General features: G+C 43.4%; 1 protein-coding gene across 1 annotated transcript in view; it reads left to right on the top strand.

The window, feature by feature from the left end:
* The window catches only part of ARIH1 (ariadne RBR E3 ubiquitin protein ligase 1), a 50,184-nt gene that overhangs the window by 7,653 nt on the left and 16,991 nt on the right, over positions 1-25,540 (top strand). The window contains exons 2-5 of the mRNA XM_021554262.3: positions 14,241-14,308; positions 19,989-20,133; positions 24,067-24,159; positions 24,504-24,559. Of these exons, the coding sequence (XP_021409937.1) occupies positions 14,241-14,308; positions 19,989-20,133; positions 24,067-24,159; positions 24,504-24,559 (362 nt within the window). The remainder of the gene's footprint in view (positions 1-14,240; positions 14,309-19,988; positions 20,134-24,066; positions 24,160-24,503; positions 24,560-25,540) is intronic.

The following is a 25,540-nucleotide window of genomic DNA, read 5'->3' as shown; positions in this document are numbered from 1 at the left end:
TGGTTTTGTATCTTCTTGGTTAAAAACTGATATGCTAGAGCACCATGTGGCACCTCTTGTTTCCAGGGACAAGCAGTGCAAGCATATTTTGGCCATCTGCTTCAAAATTAGGTCTTGTGGGACAGTACTTGTGTCTCAAGCATGGAGGTGTGAAAGGCTCCCTGATCTGAGGGGAGGGACTCTCCATGTATTGTGACACCACAAATAGGCCTTTTCATGTGCATTTTAATTCACAACAGATGAAGCTTTCATTGCTTTGTGATTTGAGGAATTTGAGAGCTGAAGGAAGATAATCCCAATGTTTGAAATTAAGAGCTTGGATATTTGCTTATTGCCTTTGCAGTATTTCAGAAAAATTGTCTGTGACTGTTGTAGGGCAATATCTTTGGAATGTACTGCCCACAGTATGCTGAATTACACCAGTATTGGGAAGATTTCCTAAGTTCTGTCTGAAAAATCAGGATGTTTTGTCCAAGCAAGTGAATCCACTGTTTAACAATTTCACCAGATGAGGGATGCAGACTCTAAACTCTGCTTCCCAGCAGATAATCAGGATAGAGTAGGAGTTCCTGCTCAAAAGGGTTCTACTTGGGTACAGTTGAAGTCCTCTCAAAGTGAAGAATACACAGTAAAAACTTAGCAGAACCAGAAGAATCTGTATAATTGGACCTGAAAGTAGTCAAATGCCAAAATAACTGACTTCTTTGAGTGTTAGTTCAAAGATTTTCTTTTTAAACTAATATTTGCAGTTCTTACTAAGGAGGCAGCCTGAAGAGAGTTTCTTCCAAGGTAGAGAAATGAAAATTTGAAGTGGTTCTGAAAGTTCCCACTTCCCTGTCTGGTGTTCGTGACTGGGTCAACCTCTGAAGGAGCGCGTTGGATGCTTCCCTGCAAAAGGTGGTTTTTTGCTGTTTTCTTCAGCAAAACACTTCCAGAGCCACAGAGGAAGGAGCTGGTGTTTGAACAACACCCTTGTATCAAAATCACAGCAGGACGTGGCTGTTCTTACTGTCCTGTGCTTGCTTTGATGGTTTTGTGGACCTGGTAAGGTAGTGACAGTGCAGTGCTTCGCTCAGGTCACTTCTTTGGGGTTTGCCTTTGGGTTTTGGAGTTGGGGCACTTGGGATGGTCTTGGTTGGTTTGAAACACCAATGCACTCAAACCATTCTGGTGTTTGAGTGTCTGACACTCATCCCCAGTGGTGCTTTTGGGGGTGTGCAGATACATTCACCCACACAGAGCTGTGGTTACATGGATATTGGTCTTGGACAGTTCCCATTCCCTGTCTGCCTGGATGCAGCCATTTGCAGGGCTGTAGAATGCAAGGAATCAGGGAACTCTCCAGTTAAAAGTGTCTCCTCTCTGCTTTTCTTGCTCAGCCCTCTGACCCCAAGAGCAGCTGCTTTGTTCCAGGTGCCAGAAGTGATAGTGTTTGAATTGTTCAAATCAAAACAAATGGACGTGCATCCACACATCAACATTTCTGTGGTCTGTTTTGTTTGCACATCTAGTTAGAGGTGCATATTTAACTTTGGAAAGAGCTCTGGAGAGGTTTTCAAAATTTTGATGCCCTCTGCAGCTGGTAACTGTGGCTTTGGTGTGTTCTTGTGCAACAAAACACAAATGCAATCAACGTTCCTTTGTCTGGCAGATAGAAATGTGGAGAGGGATTAGGGGAAACCAGGAGGACTCACATGAATAAATAGTCTCCCTTGCAATGAGCTTTCCTGTGTGGGAAGAAAAACTTAAGACTTAGTTAACTTCTGGTTATCTTTATCCTAGTCATCTAGGATTTGAGAAATAGGGAGTGAAAGGAATGGTGTGAAAAGAAGAGTGTGGGAGAGCCATGTCTTGAGGTTGGATTCCAGAGCAGGAGCTTGGAAGTGACAGAGCGTTATTAAACGATGTGTGTTAAAACTGGGCTGAGTGGCATCTTTTTAATAAAAAGGGAGGAAGAGCAACATTCCAGCTCTTAGTAGTAGCATAATTTTTCTTCTGGGAGCGACAGTGTAAACTGGAAGGTCCTTGGAGTACAATCTCACCTAGTGTGTGTAGAGGAAAATAACTATAATATAAAATAACAATTCAATAAAAAAATTAACAATTTCTGTACGCTATGAAGATCTGATGAAATAATGTGTTGGATGTCTTTGTTTTGATAGTTTGTAATACCTCTGTAATGACTGAAAGGCCATCTGAGCAAATTAAGGTGATGCTCTTTGATTTATACACATTTCAGATATGCATTTGGTTGTTCTGTAATAACCAGTCTCTTTATTTTACTTGATAATATGACATGCTTGAGGTGTCCTTATTTGTATTGTTAATAGAGCTGAAATTGATGCTTGAAAACGTGCACAAGACTATTTCTGGCTGGGATGATAACTTCTAGGAGGGAAGCAATGTAAGGACTTGGAGTTCTCTTTAAGGATGATGGATACTGAAACTCTGGAGGGAGGGTGTTTGGGATCTGTGTCACTCTCGTGTGCCATGGTGTAATTCCCTACTGTCCTTTGCCAGGGTGTTTCTGCAGGCAGCACTGGGATTTGGAGAAGGCTGGGTGCCAGCCTGTTCAGTGCACTCAATTATTCACCAGTCATTAGTGTAATTATTCCTCTTGCTGCCCTGCACAGCAGTTACAAGGCAGGCCTGATTAGGTGGGTTTTTTCTCTTGCAGAAGCCCAGTGTCTTGATGACAGTAATATTTTAATGGGAGAGGAACAAGGGATATCCTTGTCAGCTAGTGTGCAGTCCATCAAATACAAAATTGCATGTCTAGGTTTCCCATTCCCTACCACAAGGGAGTAGAGATGGGGAATCTGCACCTACTTGCTGGTTTGGCTCAACAGCTGTAGAAACAGTTCTGATAAAATGAGTGCAAGTCTGTGTAGAGGCAAGTCTTCAGAGCCCTTAAATGAGAAAATGGTGAAAACGCTGGAGGTTCCCCATTCTTCCCCCACTGCTATGACTTGTGTTCTGCTATTTCTGTATCAGATCCCACCAGACTCTTTTCTCTTAACTCCAGGGAGCTCAGGTAGCTGGTTAAAAATACCTGCAGCAATTAGAGACTGCAGTTAGACTTGGAGGTATATCTTGTTGGGAACAAGAGTGAACAAGTGATTGCTAAACTCCTCATGCCTCCAGAATATATTTTCTTCAAAGGTGGCTTCTGCAGAGCCCTCAGAGGAAAACATTTTGGGGTATAAACAGGCAAAATTACTTCTTGTAGCGGAAATCCCGGCTTATAAAAGGATGTGTTGCCAGAGCTGTGTTTTGTTGGCTGTAAAACTAAGTAAGAATAAATGAGCAGAGTGTGGTAAATAAACTGCAAAGTCATCATTAAAAAATGATCTGAGCTAGAAGAGGCTTGTTGGGGAAAGGATGCTGGCAGGTTTTCTAAGTGCAGATGCAGGTTGTGCCAGCAGAACAAAGTGCTTTTGCAGGTAAAGCTGCTTTTTGCAGGGAAGTGGTACAAGCCACAACCACATCTGCGCTGGGGCTGCTGCCAGTGTCAAGATGCTGCCAAAGATTACATCCCCAAGCCACTGCTGCATTGGCAGTGGTTTCCTGGGCCTAAAGAGTTTCTTAAGATGGCTAAAGTTTTTTTCTTGATTGAGAGTTGTAGACTAAGGCATAGGCATCACCAGAATGGATTTCCTGAAGCCTGTTTGTCAGGGTGACATTGAGTGTTTAAAACTTACTTTGCCTGTGATGGGGAGATGAAATCACCCTGAGGAATGTGTTTTTTTGTTTCCTAAAATACTGTGGACTGTGATGATGCTTCCCTGCAATGGGAAGACTTCCTTTTTGCCCAAGTGAAGAGGGAATGGATCATAAAAGTAGGTGTTCCTTTGAAGAAGGGACAAAATCAGAAGCAATGAAGGACAGAGACCTGAAGAAAAGTGCCAAGTGTTCACCTCACTAGGGCCTGGAGGAGAAAGAGAAACTAGAAAAATGTTAAGGATTTTTTTTTTTGTTGTTCTCCAAAAATGCTCATGTAAATCACCCCTGGCTAAAAATTCTTGTGCTAAGCCCATTTTTCACAGTATTCATGCTGTTGATGAGGAAGTTAACACTTGCATGCCACCAGTGACTATGTATCCAAATATTTTTGAGGTAACCTGGCCATTTCCATGAGAGAAGTTATTCATTGGGATGGCTTTTGTTTACTTACCACAGTAAATCTTTAACTTGCAGGGGTTTGTGGGTGCCACCTCATTGTGCTCACGGAAGAAGTTATTATCCCTTACCATTTTCTTTTCCTGTCTGTATGTTCGTTTGGAAAATGTTAATTATAATGTTCTGAACTGGCCAGGCCAGGCTGCACAGGCATGTTACTGTGAGATTTTTGGCATAGTGAGATATTTCCCCCAAATACCTGTGAGTCTGAGGACTCTAATTTCTGGGGATAAAGCTCTGTTCATAATCAGGTTATCCGGTGATTTTCAGGAAGCAGCAGTGGTTGTCTTGAGGTGATACAGAGTTTGGCTGGATTATATCTTCTGTATTTAACAACTCACGTATCTTTGTGCCCAAGCACCCTGTGATAGGTGTTCTCCAGCAGTGCCCATTAACAAAAGCAGGTGGGAAGGCAGATAATTCAAAACCTGAGACATAACCAGCAGTGTTTGAAAGACACATTGGTGTTGAACGTCCTTGGAGGCTGATCCTCTGCTTGCATGCTGTCTGAAGAGGGGGACCCCCTTAAATCATCATCTGGGAGGACAATTTGGGAGCCTTTGCTGAGAACTTAAGTTAACTGAGAAAATCAATTCGTTGTTTTCATGGCACATGTTTCAGACTACAGACAGACATGCCATGGAAATAGGCTGTGGAAAAAATCCACAAGTTTTTGGGAATTTACCCTTCCCAGTACAACTGTGATGCTGAGTATTAGAAAAGCACCTTCATCCTCCTAGAGTTTGTCTGATTTCTTCTAAACATTTCAAGTATGCCATGGTATCATTATTTCTTCAAGTTGCTTCTGATACTTCCTCCACTCATCTGCTGATAGCAGCTTCCTAACACTGCCCTGGACTGGGTGGTGTCTCTGAATGTGCTTAAAGCAGCAAAAGCAAGGTTCTGTTGTCCAAAAGGTGTGCAAATTCCATGAAATGCTAGGTGCTGTTAACTGGGAAATCATTCACTGGCCAGAGCTGAGGTGCCTGTTCCTCATGCTGCATGAGCTGCTGGAAGAAGGAGCCAGCAGAGCCAGCATTTTCCTCCCTGGTGTGGAGGAACATTGCCAGTCTCCCACAGATTTATAAATCCCAGGATGTGGGTACAGTCCTTTGGGTGCCTCTGGCTCTGGGCCGGGCCCTGGCAGTGCACATAGTGGTGAAAGAGCCAAGTTAATGTACCAATTCATACTGGAGCGAGGGAAAAGAGGAGGGAAAGCATTTTTGAGACTCCAGAAGACCCATACAAAATGATTTAAAGGAAGAAAGCAGATGTGCAGTTCATCTTTCAGCTTTATTCCTTTAACATCCATTTCTGCCTGCAAACAGGACAGTTTCTGGAGCTCACATCAGCAGACCTGTACTTTCCCAGAAATACACAGTTCATTCAGGAGTTGAGTCCCTGAAGACAGCACATGAAAAATGTGCTTTGGGTTGTTTCCTTTTATCGACTTGATGGGTAGCTGCCCTGACATGTGCCACTTCCAGTCCTTCCAACATTGACTAATAAAAGACCTTAAAAAAAGAAGTGTATTTCTGTCAGGCTCATGTGGTTACATTGAGGATACGTGGTAGTAGGTATTGTCAGTATTCCCACAGTTTACTATCAGTATCTGCTATTTGGGAGGCCAGGTGAATACAGCCCCCAGACACTGGGGTGAAGAGGATGAGGGCCTGCCCTTCGTAGGTGGTGGGATAATGGTGGAAAAAAGTGGGACCTTTGGCTGTACCTGGCATCAGAGTATACCCCAATATGCTTTACAGTTTTTGGGACAAGAATATTTGGGAGTCTGTTGATATGGGAAGACCCAGCTTTAATGTTCCTCACACATGGCTTTTGGCAGACTGCGACAAACAGATTTCTTGGAAGCAAGTCCTTGTTGTCCAGGTTGTGCCAACTCATCTGTCTGGTGACATGGCGATCCTGTTGATGTTAAAATAAACCAGTTAAAATAAACCCCCTTTACCCAGTCAGTTCCTGTGTCTGGTCACTCCTGCTTCCATCACTGACTCTAGTGGCAAGTCTGGGAGCCAGTGCTTGTGTGAGCTTGTGTTGCTGTTGAATAAATATTTTCTGAGCTGGTCTGGTCTTGCCCAGTTACTGCCCTATTTCAGATTAAAATCATAATCCAAGTTGCTGTCACTTCATCTCACAGGCAGAAATAGAGCTGGTGCATAGCTAAGCCGTTCTGGGTGTCTAGAGCCTTCCTTGGCCTCTCTGGAATCTTGTGAAGGGGGAGAGATTTCTGACCTGTGCTCTTGGGCCAAGCCAAGGTGTTTTGGTATTTACTGTCACTCACTGCCTTCATTCAGTATAGTTTTTCTCCTGTGGCAAAATGTGCTTTTGCTTTCCTCTTGAAGTAACCCAGTATATTTTATTCAAGCCAGGCATTAGTGAGTTGTTATACCGGTCTGAGAGAAGAATTGAAACTGTCCCTGTGTGTAGTTTTCTAGAGACTGTATGGAACTGAAAGTATCTAATGGTGTTCTTTCTGCTTTAGGGATGCTTGTGATCTGGAGAAAACCCAAGATTTTGTGTCTGATAGTGCTGGACACATTTGTGATCCATATATGAGATTAGTGCGGTAACTGTGTGGTGGGTCCAAACTAAGTGTGGTGGATGAGAATTTCAATAGAATTGGGGTCATGTTGGATAGAAGAGGAAAAATGGAACCTGGAGGTCTGGAAGAGCAGTGGTGTCACTGGGAAGTAGGCTCAGATATGCTTTGTGGGCACTGGTTGTGGGAGTGGTGTTCTATTGACAAGCAGGGAAGGTGACCGTGCATTGTTTGTGATGGGGACACAGAGGTCTGTTATTGATTTCCTGAATATCCATTTCTATTTCATGGGGTCTCATCCTGTCAGAGCAGCTCTGTGGCACTGGATGTTGACTAAAGGTCTGACTTCAGGGGAAACTTGGTGATTACCAGGGACTTTACCAGGAGTTTACCTGGATGAACCACAGGCACTTTACATCCGTGGTAGCCAAAACTTGCGGGGTTTTTGCTCTCATCTTGTGCCCAGCCTGGCTGCAGCACTGGGGACTGTTGCTTCCTCCACAGCGGATGGGGAGATATTATGGAGCTGCTGAAATAGTAAACTGGAAGAATTATATGGAAATGATGCCATCACCTTCTCCTACTCTTTTTAAAGGCAAGTCTTTGCAAATCCTTGAGTGGGAGGCATAGGGTTGAATAAAGCCGTTGTGCAGTGTACGCTGGCACCCATGTGCTCCCACTCGGTGCTCAGCACAGCAGCTGCAGTTGCTCAGTGGAGAAACCAGAGCTGGGGCTCGTGTTGTCTACCCAGCTTTGCTGAGCTTTTGTTCATATGTTGGAATTTTTTTGTGCTGGGGGATACCAGGAAGAGAGAAATCCTTTGGGTGTTACTGCTGTTGTAGGTAGTAAAACATCAGCTCAGAACCTGTGGGTCCTTCCTCTTTAAAGGATGGGCTTTATACTCCAGAACTATAGAAAAAGGAAGTAGAAATCAAAGTGTTCTTCAGATTAAATGTATAAAATAAGGGTTAATGTCTCTCTGCGTCCTGTCATCAACCCTAGCTGTCCTGCTATGGAAGTGAGCATAGCTGAAATGCTGGAAGAGGCCTTCCCTGGTCGTTTTTAATTTGTGTTGAGTTGATGGTGGAGCTTCTGCAGTTGTCTGAGAGCAACAGGGCAAATCCATGCCATCTTCTTTTATTTAGACGTACTACAGTGCGAATTCAGTTTCTGCATTTCCAAATTTGCTAATTCATCCTGGAATTGTTGCTTTAGTATTTTTTTCTGCTTTTAAAAGCTCTATTAGACAATGGCTCTTCATTGCAGCTCCTAATCATTAACCTGAAAGCTTTCCAAAAGGTTCTGAGAAAATGTAAAGCAGCTGACTGCTTCATTTCTGTCTCTTGAACCAATTAACTGAAGTAATAGAGTTTTCGCTGAAGTTGCTTTTTATTATCTTCCCCTGCTAGAAGAACGTATGTTCATCAGAGCTGGAAACAGTCAGTAAAGTGCATGTAAGTTACTACAAACATCATCAGATTAAGCTACCGTTTGGTGCCATCACGTAATGGTACTAATTCAGTAACTCTGTAAAACTTAATTTTCAGAATTAGGAGATGATGTGTGAAGGGAAGTTAACGGGATGAAGAAAGATGTAGGGAGCTGAGGAGATGATCGGTGTCAAAGTTGAAGGCTCTGTATGTGTTAATGGGAAGTTATAGTGAGGTGGCAAATGCCAGATGGAGGACAGCAGATGACAGCAGTCACAGGGAGTAGGCTGGCTTCTTGTGGAGTTGTGTAGAAATGGCAGGAAACTGGTACATTTTCAGATGCTTTAGAGTTTGAACCATATCTTCTGATATGGCTTCAGTAGTATGTAAGATGCAAAGACTATCCCCTCAATGGGGTACAGAGAATGAGCAGTACTGATGTTTTTATTATTTCAGAGGGGAAGGTGAGAAGTATCCGAGATCCACCCACGTGTTGTGCTGTCCATGTGAACCCTGATATGGCCAGTGGAGAAATGTCTGTGGTGTGATTCTCTCCCAGACCCCAGGGGATGGCAGAGGGAGAGAGCACGGAGGGGTTGGCAGATTGAGTCCTTTAGCTGCTATCCTCTCCTCGCAGCAGCCCTCTCATGTTCTGGCTGTAATTGAGCCAGGGAATATTAGATTACACGGAAGTTTTCCAGCAGCTTCTCAGTGTGCTCAGTTGGTAGTGGTTAAATCTAGCAAGTTTGAGATCATGTCCTGGAAGTACTCAATGTTTGGATCTCATCTTCTGTGCTGGCTTCCTGGGAATTTTACTAAGCTGTTAGAAATGAGGTTTTGTGCTTGTAAGATTTCCTGTAATTGTCCCCTGGAAGAATGGATGTGAATGGATCTCCACAAATGAAGGTCACTCAGTGCACTTGCAGAACAGTGCAAACCTTTTGCTGACCTTTATACTGTGATCTGTTTTAGCAGGTTAAAAGCTGATTTAAGTCACTTTCTAGGTGTATTGTTGTATCTGAAATTATCTGTGTGGGGCTGGGAGAGGTGCAGGTGAAGAGCAGGGGGTGCAAGTGGAGCAGACATCAGGTTATTGCAGAATTTTGGGCTGGTGCCCCTTGGTTATTATGTGATGAAGCAGCTCTTTGGTGTCTGGTGTTGGTCACAGTCTCATGATGGGGCTCCTTCTCCTCTCCCCACTGCCATTAAACGTGACCTCTAGGTATTTATCAGTGCTTCTCCTATGGCACAGTGTGCACATGACAAGCCTTGGAGATGCTGGGCAGCAGAAGTTTCCACTTGGTGTTCTCCTGTTGCAAATGATGGGGTTTTGGCTGGTTAAATATTTACAGTGGTGGTGTGATGGCTGTCCCCAGGTGCCACTTCACTGGAGCAGATGTTTGTGCTGCTTGGCTTCAGACCAGCATTAGCTTGTGGTGTGGCTCTTTGCTCCTCCACCAAGCCAAGCCCTCAGTCTTGTCAGCTGATGTGAAACCATCAGTTTCCTTGTGCTGTGAAATGTAAACCCAGCCTTGTATCCCCATGGAATACAGCAGTGGACATTGCTGAGGTTTGAACCCTCTACAGACTTCTGAGGCTTGGGCAGAGCCAGGGTTTCTGGAGCATCTGCTTGGATTCACAAGTGCAAAGCAATTGTGTAGAAAACCCAACTGGAAGTGGCATCAATTCCTTATTGCTGTAAAAGCCTCTGTTATTGGGATGGACGTGCTGCAGTTGGGATGAAAATTTCAAAATGCAGAAGCTGCCATGGGTAGAAAACAAAACCAGCCATGATGTGGAAAGAAACAAAACAAAGAATTAATCAATATCATATCTCTGGGAGAAAGGATTTTGCTGGAGAACTGAGCTTAAGTTCTTAAATGGTTTTTATTTGCAGTAAATGCTGAAACTGAACCAGGAACTGATTCCCAGCATGTGAGGAGAAGCTGTAAAATGTGCTTTTCTTTGTAATAACATCAAGAATTAACCATGCAGCTCGTCTTGATGGATGGAAACATGAATGGATCAAGTGCTCCCAACTGTCATTCAGCAAATTGTGCTGCTTGGAAATTCTGATTCAAGCTAATGTTCTAATAGTATTTAATTTATAATTCATTTCTGCGTTTAAGTGCATCCAGATTCTTCCTTCCGACTCATACTTTCCTATTTTGACAGCAAAAAGAATTCTAACTCTTATCACTGATGAAGCTTCCAGTTGAATTAAATTCTATTAAATTAAGGAGTTTTATTTGAATTAATAATGCTTCTTTGGTGAAGTCCAGACCTTTGTAGGGCTTTCTATTGGTGTATCTCCTGCTTGCATTGGTGTGCTGGAGCATGGCAACATAGATAAGGACAGTAAATGTAAATACCTCCAGTGAAAAGCTGTGGTGGAGTGGAATTTGTTTGAAGCATATGTGGGACTTGGTTGCTTTGTTAGCTCCCAAAAAAAAAAAAAAAAAATTCCCTGCTGAAGGACTGAGGGTGTTTCTCTCTGGGCAGAGCTTTATATGGAATGTTTTGTTAGGAAATCTTTTGAAGTGCCCGGAGAATTTCAACAAAATGGCTGCTTTCCTCGTGTTTGTTCCTATCTGGATATCAACAGGCTTGCTGCCCTCGGCTCCAGGCAATCTGCCTCGGCTTCGACATGTAAAATTTAATAGGAGGCTGCTGTAAGTGAGATCTGCTGTTTCAGCTTTCATCAGACCACGTTTGGAGGAGAGCGTGTTGGCTGTTCCCTTGCTCTCTATCCATCCCTGGCTGCTTTCTGTAGGAAAATTCAGCTTTGTGAACAGAAAACAGCCTTAGTAGGAGCGTGCTCTTGCAGCCTCGGGAGTAATCCTGTCTGAGCAGCAGCGGAGCCTGTTCGTAACTAATCTGTGTGGTGTCATCGTAGGAAATAATCCTGAGTACCAACCGAGCAGGCAGAACAGAGCCCTGACTTCCCAGTGCTGTGGAACCCAGTATTGGGACATTCCATTAATTTTTACAGCATGAGTGTCCAGAGTGATGGCTGAGGGTTGGTGGAAAGCTGGAGTAGAACTGGTGTTGAAATAGCACTTTTTGGTGGTGTTTTAACCCTGTGTGCCTGAGGTACAGGACACAGCTCTCACTGGGGTGGATGCTGTCATTGACTCCTCCAGCACTGCTCTGGAATAACTGTGAGGGACGTGTGTGCATTCCATGATGGTGTGCCTGGTCTTAGACTGGAACAATCCTTCATATCAGAACTTTTGGCATTTGTGTTTTACTCTGATTTTCCCCTTAGCTGCCTCCCTCACAGTCTTCTGTGCTCCCTGTGCACCTCCAGCCCAGATTGTATCCCTGTCCAGGGATGAGCAAGGGCAGGGCTGTGTTAATTCTTGCCTTCTGTATCTGGGAAACAGCCAGGGGAGGTTTGAATGCTACATCTGGGATGTGGCAGGCAGTGAAAGCAGGCAGCCCAGCTATTTCTGGTGGGAGCTTGTCATGCTGCTGGCGTTTCCTTTCTTTTTTAAATGTTCAACCAACAGTGCTGGGGAAGCTGGAGACCAGCAAGCCAGGAGAAGATACACAGATTCAACAATATAATCCTAAATAATGTCCAGTTTAGTACCCTGAGCTCACAGTGCTGGGGTACCTGGGGGCTCTGACCCAGGGAATCTTTTGGAAAGCTGCAATACCTGTGTGTTGGGAAAATGGAGAAGCCACAGATTAAACCCTCTTGTGCTTTCCACCCACATGGCCTCTGGGGAGTGATGTTTGCTGGATCAGCCTTGTTCTACTTAATAATCACTGCAGACTGTTGGAGTTTCTTCTCAATGTACCGTGATTTTTCCTTCAGTGCAGGGGAAACCTTCTGTCTTTTTAAAAGTCAGCCAGAGACCACTACCTCACTGCCTCTTAGCCTATTAAGTGATTAACAGGTATTCCCAGAAGCCTTAATAAGTGGCCAAGTGGGCTGCTGTGGTAGAAGGTAGCACAAGATTTTTGGGCTGATTTTAATTAAAGCTCTCTCAATGCCTTTGCTTGAGAAATAAAGAAAATTGTGTTTCTCTGTACATCTGGCAGATTTCTGGGCTGAGTAAAGACTATTTATGTTGAAGGGCTGTGTGCTTTGCTCTCTGAAATTCATAACTGGAGAATTACAGGGGCTGGTATCATAACCAAGATAATCTAGAGATAAGATTGGTTTATTTACTGAGGTATATTTTCATCTTTGATTAAATTGCTCCAGGAATTGTGTCTAAGTGAGCTTTTAAGAACTCCTTTAAAGTACTCCTACATAGTACAGAGCTGCCGAAAAGGTTGTTGCGGTGATCCAAATACAAAATAACCTGGAAAGATCACAAACTAAACTGCAAAAGAGGCTGCTGGATGAGCCTTTGGGTGAGGGAGACCCTTGAATTCCCATAGAGCTTTTTGTTGACAGGACTGATTTGAAAGAATTGAGCTGCTTGCTCCCCTCTGTGGGGCTGGGTGAGGGAGGGATGCTGTTGGAGAGCTGGTGACATGTGGTTGTCATCCAGGCACCTCATGTTGCTGCAGGGAAGAGCTTGGATGCCTGTCACCTGGGAGACTGGTTCAGATATGGACCAGAACCACACTGTCACCATGCAGTGTTAAGCAATACCCATTTCTGGTATCTGCTGCTCCATACTGTGTAGATCTGCTGTCCCAGCTGTTTATGGAGTTCCACAGGGACTGCATCAGGGATCTAATAGCTGCTTTGGTTCGCATGGGCTTTTTAAGCTAGAAAAAAGTCTTAGTTTGGCTTTAAACAATCTGTGCTGGCATAAATAAGAGTCAGAACACAGAGTAGAAGGAGTGTCACTTTTTATAGTATAAACCACAAGACTGATTCTTTGTGCTTATTACATTGTCACCCGAGGGCTTTATTTCAGTGAAGGTTTTGTTGGTGTTGGTGAAAGAGGCTGTCCTGCTTTCCCCTTGTGCTAATGCAGTTGTTTGTGTGGTAAGGCAATCAAACAGATTGAAGAACTGATTCCATGAAAAAAAAAACAACCTAAAGGAAAAGAGATCAGTTTCAGAGCCATTATTTGCAGCATAAAATGGCTGTAGTGGTGTGGGCTGGTGAGGGCAGGAGATGCAGGGATGGGGTAGGATTGCTGCTGTGGGTGAAGGCATTGGCTTTTGGCAGCATCGGGTTGTGGCTGTAGCTCCAGGGCTCAGGAAATCACATTGCTGGTTTATGTCCTACTTTTCAACAGCTTCAGAGCTCCATTGAACGTTGGCCCTGAGGCAAACTTCCATTTTGGTGTCAAATGGCAAAGTACACACAGCCAATCTCGGGGCCCTGCTCCTGGTCTCCTTTGCATGTAAATGATCCTAAAACTAAGCCTGGAGAGTGGATTTGGAGGGATAAAATGTTGGTTCTGGGGTGGAACAGAAGCCATATGGTCTGGTGTGTTTCTCATATAATCAAACTCTTGGCTGATGATTCAGATTTAGTTGGAATAAAAACTTGTACACAAGTGAAAATCAGCTCTTATGTTCCATCTTCCTTCTGACCTTTCTAGACTGTATTTCTTCTTTCATGAATTTCTTTCTGGATTTCATGGTACTTCAGAACTTCTGAGGTCTTCCAAGGACTTTGTCATCTTACACTGGCAGCTAGTTGTGTTCTGGGACAGTTTTCAGCCCAAGTGTTTTGATGGTTAGGGCTGGATTACTCTTGCTCTGCAAGAAGGGTGGTGATTGTGGCAAAAATGGGTATGATGGGTAGAAATCAGCCCTTCCTGCATTTTACAGACATCCTGGAATTGCATTATGTGGGCATGCTGGATGTGGAGATGTTGGCACTGTGGTAGGTGTAATTAGTCTGGTCCTTAAATCTTCAACCAAATTCTCATTTTATACAGGTGCTTAGATTTATAGAGTTGTTTTTGTTTTTTTTTTTTTTTTTCCTTTTAAATTTGTCAAATCTATCTGTCAAGTCCAGCTATTTCCCAGTCCATGCCAGTAAACATGTATTGTCTGAACACCCTGATTTTCCTTTTGCCTATTCAAAGCTCTGCTTGGTGTTCTCAGTCTGGCTTGGTTACTCAATTATTGTTTTTCTCTTCTTTCTCCAGAATCCAGCGACTATCACTCGAATACTGCTTAGCCATTTCAACTGGGATAAGGAGAAGCTGATGGAGAGGTAAGCAGCTGCAGAGCTGGAAAAAAAATGTTTGTTCCTGGATCAAGTGAGGATGGATAAATGCACTGTGTGTGGCAGGAGAATCTTTTGTGTTAACTGTTCCCCCTTTCCCAGCTCTCGTGACTCAGTGTTTTAGTATTATTGATGCCTGATTAGACTTAAAAGTTGTGGAAGTTAAGTTGCCTGTTGGGAAGAGGGATTTCCAGTTCGAACATGTGCAGGCTTTGGACAGGCTTTGGGAATAAGCAAGCAGGAACAGGTTCTTGTTATCTAGCAACTGTTTTGGATTTGGATTTAGTGCTCATGCCTGTCATGCTGGCATGTGTATTCCTGACATGTTTATTTGCTGCTCTGGCCAAGGCTAAATTGTTCCTGACTGATAATGGTCCTGCCTTGTCTTCAGCTCCACAGCTCCAGGTTTTCTTCAGTGTTTGTAAATAATGGCTTGAATTTTGCCTCTCCCTGAGAGCAGAGCGTTTTATGGTTATTTCCTATCTTTGATTCCCAGCTCTTGGAATGTTGCTTGGTAAAGGTACTTCTCAGTTTGTTGTTCCACAGTAGAGACCAAATCCAGCTGCATTTGGTTCATTCCAATGCCACTGTTGTTATTAAAGAGAGTTGAGGGAACTGGAGAATTTAAATTACTTAAGAAATTGGAAGGAAAATTAATCTGGACCAAAAGGAACAGTAAAAGCTGTACAGGGACTGGTTGTGGTGTTTGCTGGTCTTACTTGGTATGACGTGACCAATGGGTGGGTGTGGAGGGCCTGGTAGGATCATTAGTTTGACTTTTCCCTTATTTACCATTTTCTTTGCCTGATAATCAGGGTATGGGAAGATGAGATGTGCTTGGTAAGCCAGGAGCAGTTGTTGGTGCTCCTATGAATTGATAAATGTCCCTTCACTGACCCTGGGGCTGAGCCCCTGTAGTTTGGTACTCTGTCACCCAGGGAAAGAGGAGCAAATGTTTTCACACTGTTAGTAATTATTTTGTAGTATAAATATTTCTGCTATCCTTGGCTAATGGATTTAGGACATCTTTAGTGCCCTTAGTGTAATATTTTTGGTTAGTGATGATGCTCAGGTATCTCTCATGTTTTGTTTAACCTAGATTTTTTTTCTGATGTGATTCTATTTTTTTTACAGCTTTCTAGTCCTTATTTTTCTGAGATTGGCCTCTGAAAGCTTTGTGTTACAAATATATCCACTATTTAACTCGTGACTACAGCTGTTAAGAATTCTGATTTAATGCCTTCTCTGCAACATGTCTGCTCACTTGGTATTTGAGTTTCTTGGGCTGATTCTCATGGTTGGGGGTAAAGTTCACTCTCCTTGGTTGGGAGGTACCTCTACACAAGTGCACTGAAAAGCCATCCCTTTGTACAGTAGGTTTTGTCCCTTGTCATTGAAAGCTTGTTTAGGGCTGCCATCAATTTAAAAATAAAAAATTGGGCTGTGGTTTTGTTTTGTTTTGTTTTTTAATCAAGGGAGGTGCCAGCCAGGTGAAGGTGAGGTATTATTGTTAAGGCTTTTACAGTTTAAGTACATGTTATATTTACAAATCCACAGGTAAACATATTCATTAAAATACTTAACTCGGCAGGATTACCCCTGTGAGTAATAGAATACATGACTTGCTTAGGCAGACCTGTTGCACACGGGTCCAGTTTTGTTGCTTATTGATGTCCTGTTGTGTTAAAAAAACCCACCAAAACAGGATCTCTCTAGTACCTGGTGCTGCCTTCTGACACTTCTGCACCAAACAATCATGAAATCTTCTGAAATGCTGAGCTGTGTTAAAGCAGGAGTAGGAAGCTGAGAGCAGGCTCTTGGTGTTCAGGAGGGTTTGGTCATTGCTGTGGTGATAGGTGAGGATTAAGGGAAAAACAAAAATCAAAATACACATTTTGCTTGACAGTTCCTGTGTTTGATGGTGTGTATTTGCAGTTCCTAATCAGTGCTTCTTTTCTCTTAGCTCATGGTGATTCAGCACGACCTCCCAGCAGCCTTATCAGACCTGGCCTGGAGGAAAGCACTTCAACCAAGTGGCTCCTCTTTTTTTGATAAGTGGGGAGGTCTGAGCTTGTGACATGAAAATTTGTTTCCCACTTTTTTTTTTAGCGTTGTTATGCCTGTTTTTAATGAGCAGGTTGTTACTGTCTGTGCCAGCTTTGTCGTGGAGGAGTAATTACACAGTGGTGTTCAGAGGGCAGATGTGCTACAGATATTTATTCCACTTATGGTAAAGTAGTAACAGCCACAATTAAAAAACTGCCCTGTCCCACTGGTGAAACTCTAATTGTTTGTCAAAAGCAAAATTGGGGTTTGGGATGGATTTGTTTGTAGGATGGAAGTGGTGAGTGGAGGAAATATTAGTTCAACCTCTGATATGCTGCATTTAGGAGAATAAAGATGTCAAATATTATTTTCCTGAGTCTTGCAAGCTTGATTCATAGGGATAGGAGAGCACCAGGTACAAAATGACCACATCACCTCAGAGCCAAGTGAAGAAAGTGCTTTAACTTGAACCTTATTACCTTCCAGTTTTAAAATTACCTTCCAATTTTGCTATGGCTGATGATGTCCTCTCCTAAGGGGAGTTTGGGGAGGAACCTCTGTGTGATGAAAAGGTTAAAATGCAGCTCTCCTGCTTTGTGTGCCTTCCCCTGGCCATTTTGTTAAGAGAAAAGTGTCTCAGCATGTCCCCAAAGCTTGATTTAATCCCTGGAGGCACAGCCAGAGATACAGCAGTCCCTTGTAGCTGCTTATCTTGGTGGCCACATGTCCCTGTTCCCTCTGAGCGGAGGAGGGAGGTCAGGAGTGCCCAGATTGTCTCTTCTCCAGAACCTGGCTGCCTGCTCTCCTTGGAACAAGTAAATACTTTACACTCCTCAGCAGAGGCTGAACAGGTGAAAAATGGTGCATGGCAGGAGTTTTGATGTGAAGATAGCTTTTATTGTGAGTATTTTCATGCACTGACACTCACAAATGCTCTTCCATGGAAGTAAATATCCCAAAGTGTGTACTAGAAGCAATTTTTTTTCAGTGAAAAGCCTTTTTATCTTTGATACTCCCATGGGTAGGATTTGATTATATCTGGAAAATGGCGATTAGGCAGTTACAAACAGCAGGAGGGAATTTTGAGGAGATAAAGGGGCTGACAGCTTGATCCCTCTGCCAAAAAGAGTTGGTGTTGTTATAGGTTTGGTCTTGGTAAGTAGAAACACTTTAAAGTAATGGACAAACATTAGTTTGTCCGCTCATTTTAAAATAGCAGAAAACCCCCCAGCTTTGTGATGAAGCAAATTAATTTCAAAGAATGAATAGAGGAAATTCTCATGCACCAGAAGTGCTGGAATTACTCAATATCTGCATTTTGAAAGGAAAGGAAGGCAGAGTACTTAAAGGGCTGTTGAAGGTGCTGTGCTCCTCCCTAGGATGAAAATAAGGATGGAGGTACCAAGAACCAGCCCTTTAAAAGAGAATATTTGAGGAAAAAAAAATCAGAATTTTTGGGGTTGTAAAGGAAGTGAGGAGGAATTCTAACATGGGGCAGATCTGGAGAAATGTAGCCATCTTTTGCAATGCATTTGGTGCGATTTGGAGGAGAAATCTTAAGTGAAATTTTATGAGAACAGGGTCAGATCTGGACTGGGATTACATATGTTTTGTCTTCCTTGGATTCAAGGAGGATGAATGGGAATGGCAATTGGTGGTGGAGAAGGTTTGCTGGCCAGAGAAGTCACTGAATGTCACATGGAGCTCACGTGCTGTGGGAGGGAAGGGTGTTAGAGCTGCTGCCTGCTGGGGATCCTTTGACCAAAGAACATGGGAAGGGCAAAGGGAGATCTGCCTACATGGATGGTCTGTGGTGATGCTGCAACAAGTGGGCAAAAGGAATGGTAATTGAAATTAGGTGCTGTTCCTAACCTTTGAAGGAACTGCAAGAGTCTTCTGACTGAGCCCTTGGCATGTTTACCTGAGGAGTGATGGAGCATCTAGAGAGCTGTTAGACTTTGGAGTATCCATTGGAACTGTGTGTTTTCAGGGAGACCCACATTTTCCTCTGCATTTTGTGGAGTTCTTATGGCCCAGTGGCAGCATGAGTATGAGTCTGAGAGACATACCTAAAAATAAATGTAGAAATTATTTACTCAGAAAGAAAATGCATAAAAAGAAAACAGCATGGAGAAGCAGGAATACTATCCATAGGTATTTAAAGGGGATAGGTAATTCCGAGTGAAAATGTCAAATTTCTGGTGTGGATATTAACCCTTAAAATCAGCCCACCACTACAAAAACCTCTGGTATTTCCATAAGCTTTTAGCTGGTCGTGAGTATCAGGGTTCAGATTGCATCATAGCATTTGTATACAAAACTATTTTCCTTGCAAACTTCACACCCAGCTGTGTGTCTGCTCTCCTCAGAGCATGTCCTGTGCTGCTCCTGCTGCCTCTAAGAGAGCAGTTGGAAGGCTGGAAAACTTTAATGGGCTTAATATTTATCCATGATTCTTAATAAACAAATACTGCCTATAATGGGACTGCAATGAATTCACTTACTGAAATTTTCTAAATATATAATTTTATATTTTTTATTTAAATTTAACATACAAATTTCTAAATAAAATCCTCTAAGTAAACAAAAGAACTTGGTTGAGTAAAGTCCTGAGCTAACATTGAAGAACAGTGGCAAAGCCTTGTAGATGCTGTGATGCCAGAATTCACCGCTTCCTTCCAGATTCAGTATCTTGAAATTTAAGATCTAAGATACACAAACTGCATTGAGAAGCATATGAAATAGCAGGGAAATTGATACTTTTTCAATTATAAATCAAGCCTTGTTGGTAGGTAGAGTTGTAATGGAGTGGGGGAAAAGACTGACTGGGTTTGGCTGGGGGATGTGTGCATGTGATGGGGCTGGTTAATTGTCTGGTTTAATTAGTTCTTTGCAGCTGCTGCAGGCTGGAGAAAGGTGTGTGAAGGATTCTGGGAAGAGGCTGAGCTTTCTGATAATGATTCTCTCCAGTTTGGTCCTCCTTTCCAAGGAAGAGCTTTTTATAAGCCTTTAAAGCAAACCAATATTGTTTTCCTTAAGGGAATAGGAAATAGGAAGTGATCTTTTTTCACACTCCAAGCAATTTTGCATCCTCCTTTCTGATAGGTACCTGATCTTTGGAAGCATTGCAAACCTGGAACTGTATTTTTTAGGAAGTTGTTAGATTACCTCAGGTTGAAGAGAAAAGATGCTGAAATGGCTAATGATCAGAATATTAGGAAAAATGGAAGGCTTCAGTTGAAAATAATTGAGCTTGAAGGCATCAAACCTGTGCTTTAGGAAGGTGTTTCAATGCCTGAACTGTGAACTCAGGTGTTCTTGCTCTAGTTTCCTGTCCTGGAATTCTAATGCAAAGCAATTGGGAGAGTCACAAATTACTTGAAATGCATCTGAAGAATTGAAGGTGCCTGAATTTCAGGAGTGTATAATTCAAGTGAGAGTCTCTGAAATTATGCAGTTGTCTAATATCCACATCTGTGTTGTGTTAGAGAAGAGTTTGTTGGAAGTAGTGGGTGTATGAGTTTTGAAATACAAAAAACATCTTTGTACACTTAACTGCTACATAGAATGGAAAAATTATTTAGAAGGTAGTTAAGTTTTCATTCTGTCCTGTGTTGTGCAGGTACTTTGATGGCAATTTGGAGAAGCTCTTTGCAGAGTGTCACGTAATTAATCCAAGTAAAAAGTCACGAACGCGCCAGATGAACACCAGATCATCAGCCCAGGACATGTCCTGTCAGATCTGCTATCTGAACTACCCAAACTCGGTGAGTACCCAGTGGCCTTGGTGCTACCTGAGCAGCAACTCCCCAGATTTCCAACCTGAAACTTCACATTTTCCTGCACAGCACCTCTGAGGGTGCGGGGGCCTGGGCAGTGGTGTGGTAAAGTTCAGGAAAAAGCAGGCAGGTGATGTTTGCAAAGGTCTGATACCAAGTGAGAGTTACAGATAAAGGATACGTGAAATTCAAAATCTGTGAAAAGCATGAGGGGCAAAGGGATTTACTTAAATAGAAAGACAAGGTAGGAAATACCTTTTAAAAGCAAAATAGTCAAACTAGGAAGTCTAGAAAAAAGTAGTGGAAGTAAAATGTGGATGTCTTTGGATCTTTATTATATTGGACAATGTCCTCTTGGTCAGACATGAGAGTGTGTTACCCAGTGCTTGCTGGGGCTCTGCATCAATGCCCTGGGTGATAGTGCTGCTTTTTTTGTCACTGTTGACCAAACTGAAGCATTCCCATACACTGCTGAGAGGTCTAGGCTCTGCTGGGGCTTCCAGGGGCAGGGAATACTGTTAGGAGACCTGGGAGAAAAGAGAGGTTAGTGGAAACGCTCAAATAGGAGAGTTCATCAAAAGGCAAAGTGCTGATAGTAACGAATTCTTCTTTTATTGAAACTTGCTCTTTGTGGTGGAGCTGCCCCTCCAGAACATCCTAAAACATGTGCTGGGCCTTTCCAGGCAAAGCTGCTCTGACACAAGGCTTTGCTCTTGCTCTGGGTGTGTTTTCAGCAAGGAACCATGATGAGCTTTGGGGTTCAGGAGTAGCCTGGGGTGAGGTTCCGTGGTTGTGGCCTCTCCCTTGCTCTGGATCTTCTTCCCTGGAGTGGACAGAGCTGAGCCCAGCTTCAGGCCTCCCAGTGTCAGCATTAAGGTCCCTGTTGCTCTCAAGCCGGGAACCACAAGGCTTCATGTGTCTCCTCTTGTGTGCCCCGACTTCCTTCTTGTGAAGAGTAGCTGGAAAGGCAAATTCCTACTCTGTAAGATGAGGTGCTTTGAAAAAGAAAGACAATATATTCTAATGTATTGTTCTCTCCATTTTAACATAGTTGTTGTGCTGGGTGAGGGTACAACTCACAAGTGACAGGCCTGTCCTCTGGCTGGGAACACTGTGCTACCTGGGAAGCAGAATCACAGAGTCATGGAACAGACCCCCCATCGGGTCCCACTCCTGGCCCTGCACAGGACAGCCTCTGAAATCACAGCCCAGCATTGTCTAGAGTTTTGACACTGGAAAGAACAGCACAAAACACACTAACACTTCTTGATTTTGTAGCTCAAATAGCAGTGGCCCAGTTGTTAAAAGAGCAGAATTTTAGCTGGAGCAGAGAGATGTTGCAGGTGAGCAGGGCTCTCTGTTTTGCTAGTGTTAAAAGACATTAGAAGGGACTCTCTTTCTTTGCCCTACAGAAAAGCTGGAGCCTATAGGAAAACTAATATTTATTATTTCTTCTGTAAAATGCTGTAGTGTCTCTGTCTAAGGTCACTGAAATCCGTTTTGAAACTGTTTTAGTCAATGTGAATTATAAATTCTAGGATTATTTTTATGTTCAATGCCCAACCTAAAACATCAGTATTGAAAATTCTCTTGAAATAATCAGCTAATTGTTTTTCCACATGAAAGCTGGGGGGAGGGTGGGGAGGTTTGCACCAAGAGCCCCTTCCAGCCTGTGGAAAGCTGGGAGTTTGGAGATGTTAAGAAGTTTTGTGGTGTACAGTTGTTGCAGGAGAATGTTAGTCTTGAAATTTCCTCTCTCCAATCTATAAAGTCTCTGTAGCTCTTCAGTCACCTCCAAAGAACTGTGGTGTGAGGTTTTGGGAAGCACCTGGCAAACAAAGCATTTGAAGCTCTCACCCTGCAAGTGTGAGGACTCAAGCGAGATGTTTCACCTACTCTGGGTCCCTGTCAAGCACTGTCAGGTCCTAGCAGTTTTTTTGGGTGAGACAGGAATTGGGAGGGTCTTGGCTTTGCCTTCCTCCTCTCTGGCCCCTCACCCTCAGGAGAGTGGGTTGGGGGTGTTTTTGGGAACATCCTGCTTTGTCCAGACTGTAGATGTGGAGCAGAGATGTGGTGACACCAGAGCTGTCCCCTGGGCTAATGAGCTGCCTAAGGAGTTACTGCTCCCCCCATCCTTGGTGGTTTTGTGTTGGCCTTTTTACTTGCTCCCTTGACATCTGCTGTCAGCTGAGCCAAAAATAATTGGGAACTCCCTCAAAGTAAAGAAAAGAGCTGAGAGATTCTCTGCATTCCTTGCAGACTGGGAGGAAGTGTGGTGGTGGCTGCTTTTCTGTGGGCATTTAGCAAAGCATTTCCCTGCCTGAAATAACCAAAACAGGTCTTACATCAAGATGTGTTCTGTGCTGGTTCCTCGTGTGTGCCTGCTGCAGGAGTGTTGGGTTCAGTAAGAGATGATTCCCTTATCTGTGCTTGCTTCCCATCACATGAGGAGAAGCCAAAATTCACAGAAGAGCCAGTGCAGTTTTTGGGATGGTTTCATGCTGTGGCATCCCAAAAGTTGCAGATGTTGAAGTGTTTTTACTGTAACTCTGCATCTCCAGGAGATGTCACTTGGCCACAGCAGCATCTGTGGAACATCAGATATCTTGTTAGCTGGCTCAGTAAGGGATCAGAAATTGGAAGGTGTCTTTTTGCAATCTTGCAGCTGGTGTACCTGGCACCACATAGGTGTCAGCCTCCTCTCTGCTTTCTTTGTTGTTTTTTTGGGGTGGATGTTTCTATTTTTACCTGGAACCAAGTCAGGTGCTCAGGTCAGACTCAGCTGTGTTGGTGCTCACAGGCTGCAGCCTGTGCTGGTGGCAGGAGTGTCAGAGCAGTGTAATCACAGCCTGCCAGCCCTGGGAAAGGGCTGCTGACAGGCACCTTCCCTGGGCAGGGCCAGAGCATCCAGAGGTGGCACAGCACAGCTGCTGCACCTCTGTGGGATGGACAGAATATATCTGTGGTGTCTGAGAAGGTGGTTTGGGGAAGAACATTTGCCTCAGTTACCACCATTATCCTGCTTCTGTTTTGGGCTGTTCCACAGAGGATTACAAGCTCTTTCCTCTGTGGAGTTTTCATAGTTTGATGGTGTGTGAGGGTAGAATTCTGGTTTTATCTCACTAGTTGAGAAGTTGGTTTGAAACGCTGAGCCAGCAAATATTACCTCAATAGTGGTACAAATGAAGTGTTTTAAATACAATTTTCCTCAGTGCTGACTCCGAGTATAAAATAACTTTCAGCTGACCAGAGAAAAGTACTTTAATTCCACTCTTTGCTTCTCCACCCCTTGTGTAACCACTCAGTCCCAGATGATATTTTGGCAGCTCTGTGCAGATGATGCAGACAGGGATGGAGTTGTCCCTGTTGCTGTCTGTGACAGCAGATAATTATTGAATTTTATTTAGCAATTTACACCTGCCAATTAGGATCTTGAGTGTCCTCACCTGATGAGCATCTGGGTTTCAGAGGCAACTTCCCTGGGGAGGTCTGGGACTTTTGGGTCCACATGTGACAAGGGGAAAAAATAGGAGGAATGAAGATTTTGTATCCTTATCACTGTGACCTGCTTGATGTTGCATTTATTTGCCTGGTTTCCAAAGCAGAATGGGAGAGAGCCGTGCTGTGCTCCATATACACTCCTAAAACAAGGATAAATTTAAATGGCCAGGATGGAAACATGAGCCACACCTTTCCTTGCTGCTGGGGCTGGGGATTAAAGTCTGGCTTTGAAAGAGTGACTAAGGCTGCCTTGGCAGTGTTCTGTAGGGGTGATGATGCAAAGTGAATAGCAGCGTCTCAGGTTTGGTGTGGGAAATGAGGGATGGGGATGGATGAACTGCACAGCACCAAGAAGGGTGAAATTATGGAGTCAATCCATGTGATAAAATGAGGCCATGTCTTGTGTTCTTTGTCTTGCAGTACTTCACTGGTCTAGAGTGTGGACACAAATTCTGCATGCAGTGCTGGAGTGAATATTTAACTACCAAAATAATGGAGGAAGGCATGGGACAGGTAAAATCTCAACTAACCTCATGGCTTATTTTTAGAAATTCTGTGTATTGGAGAGGCAGGGGAGAGTTTCTCTGCTAAAGTTTAAAAAAACCCAAAAGAACAACAGAGAAAACCCAAATGCCAAAGGTTTGGGGGCTGCAGGCTCTGCTAAGATGAATCTGGAGGGAATTCAGTGGAGTTGGTGCAGGTATTTGGGCTAGGGAAGGAGGAACCAGTGGCACACCTGGGAGAGGCACGACACTCCTATGGCTGTGGATTGTAGTGAAGTCTGTTGCCTTGGAATTCCTTGTGATGCAAAATCAGGATAACCACTGTCCCTCCTATGACCTTTTTGTGTTTTTCAGACCATTTCATGCCCTGCCCATGGCTGTGATATCTTAGTGGACGACAATACAGTTATGTAAGTAATGCTTGGCTTTGCTCTCTCTTTCCATTGTGTTACTCACGTTCTATTCAGATCTATTCAAATGCTTCTAACAAACTGGACAGAAGCTTGCAGGCAGCAGAGGAGTCTGTCTTGCACTGTCTGTTTTGATACCAGACTGTCTCTTAACTTCCTGTTTCGGTGTGAAAACCCCAGGTGACAGCACTGGGAGTAAGGACTCCCTGACCAGTTTGGTCAGTGTGACACCAGGGTTTCCAAACCCTGTTTTACTGCTTTGTGCATTTTGTTTCCTTTGATTTATGTAGGAATTTAGGACTTCTGCCCAAGTCAACCCACTGGTTCTCCAAGCCCTATAGCTGTAGTTAATAGGTGAGTCAGAGGACAGGAGTCCTAAGGGCTGATGCAGGATGTGTTTTTTGCCCTCTGATAGGAGGCTGTTGACCCTCAAACACATGATTTGATTAAGGTGATGTGTCATCCTGTGTCCTTGGAATTACTAAGTTGTCCAGCTGTAGAATGACTGTTAGTTCATGGTGAAGCATTGAATTCCATGAGCTTCCTTCTCTTTTATACTGGGGGAGGTTGTTGCATGAGCAATATCCTTCATAATGTTGAACTTTGTTCAAGTTCATTTTAATTCTTCTTGCTAAAACATCTCAATAGAAGCTTAATCTGTTACCTTAGTATTTCCTTTCTGAAGCCTGACTCACTCATTGATATTAATTCTGTGTTTTTTATTATCAGTTGCTTTCAGAGTAGTGATTTTCCCAATTTTGGCTCTTGGTTACTCATGGAGTGTAGGCTGGATGGAAGTGGAAGTAGCTGAAATGCTTTCCTGCCCTGTTGAGGGGTGGTTTGTAGAGCACAGTGGGTGGAGACTGAGCTGAAGTTGGCATATCTTGAGTAACTTGATTGAGATTTTTGTTTACCAGAGGTTGAACTTCAATTTGTGGAGTCAAACACTCTCAGCAGGACTTTTTTGAGTGTTTTCTTGAT

This window comes from Lonchura striata, chromosome 11 (assembly GCF_046129695.1).
Source record: "Lonchura striata isolate bLonStr1 chromosome 11, bLonStr1.mat, whole genome shotgun sequence".
NCBI lineage: Eukaryota > Metazoa > Chordata > Aves > Passeriformes > Estrildidae > Lonchura > Lonchura striata.
The sequence above is the reverse complement of the archived record's forward strand: the minus strand, read 5'-3'. Positions and strand labels throughout refer to the sequence as shown.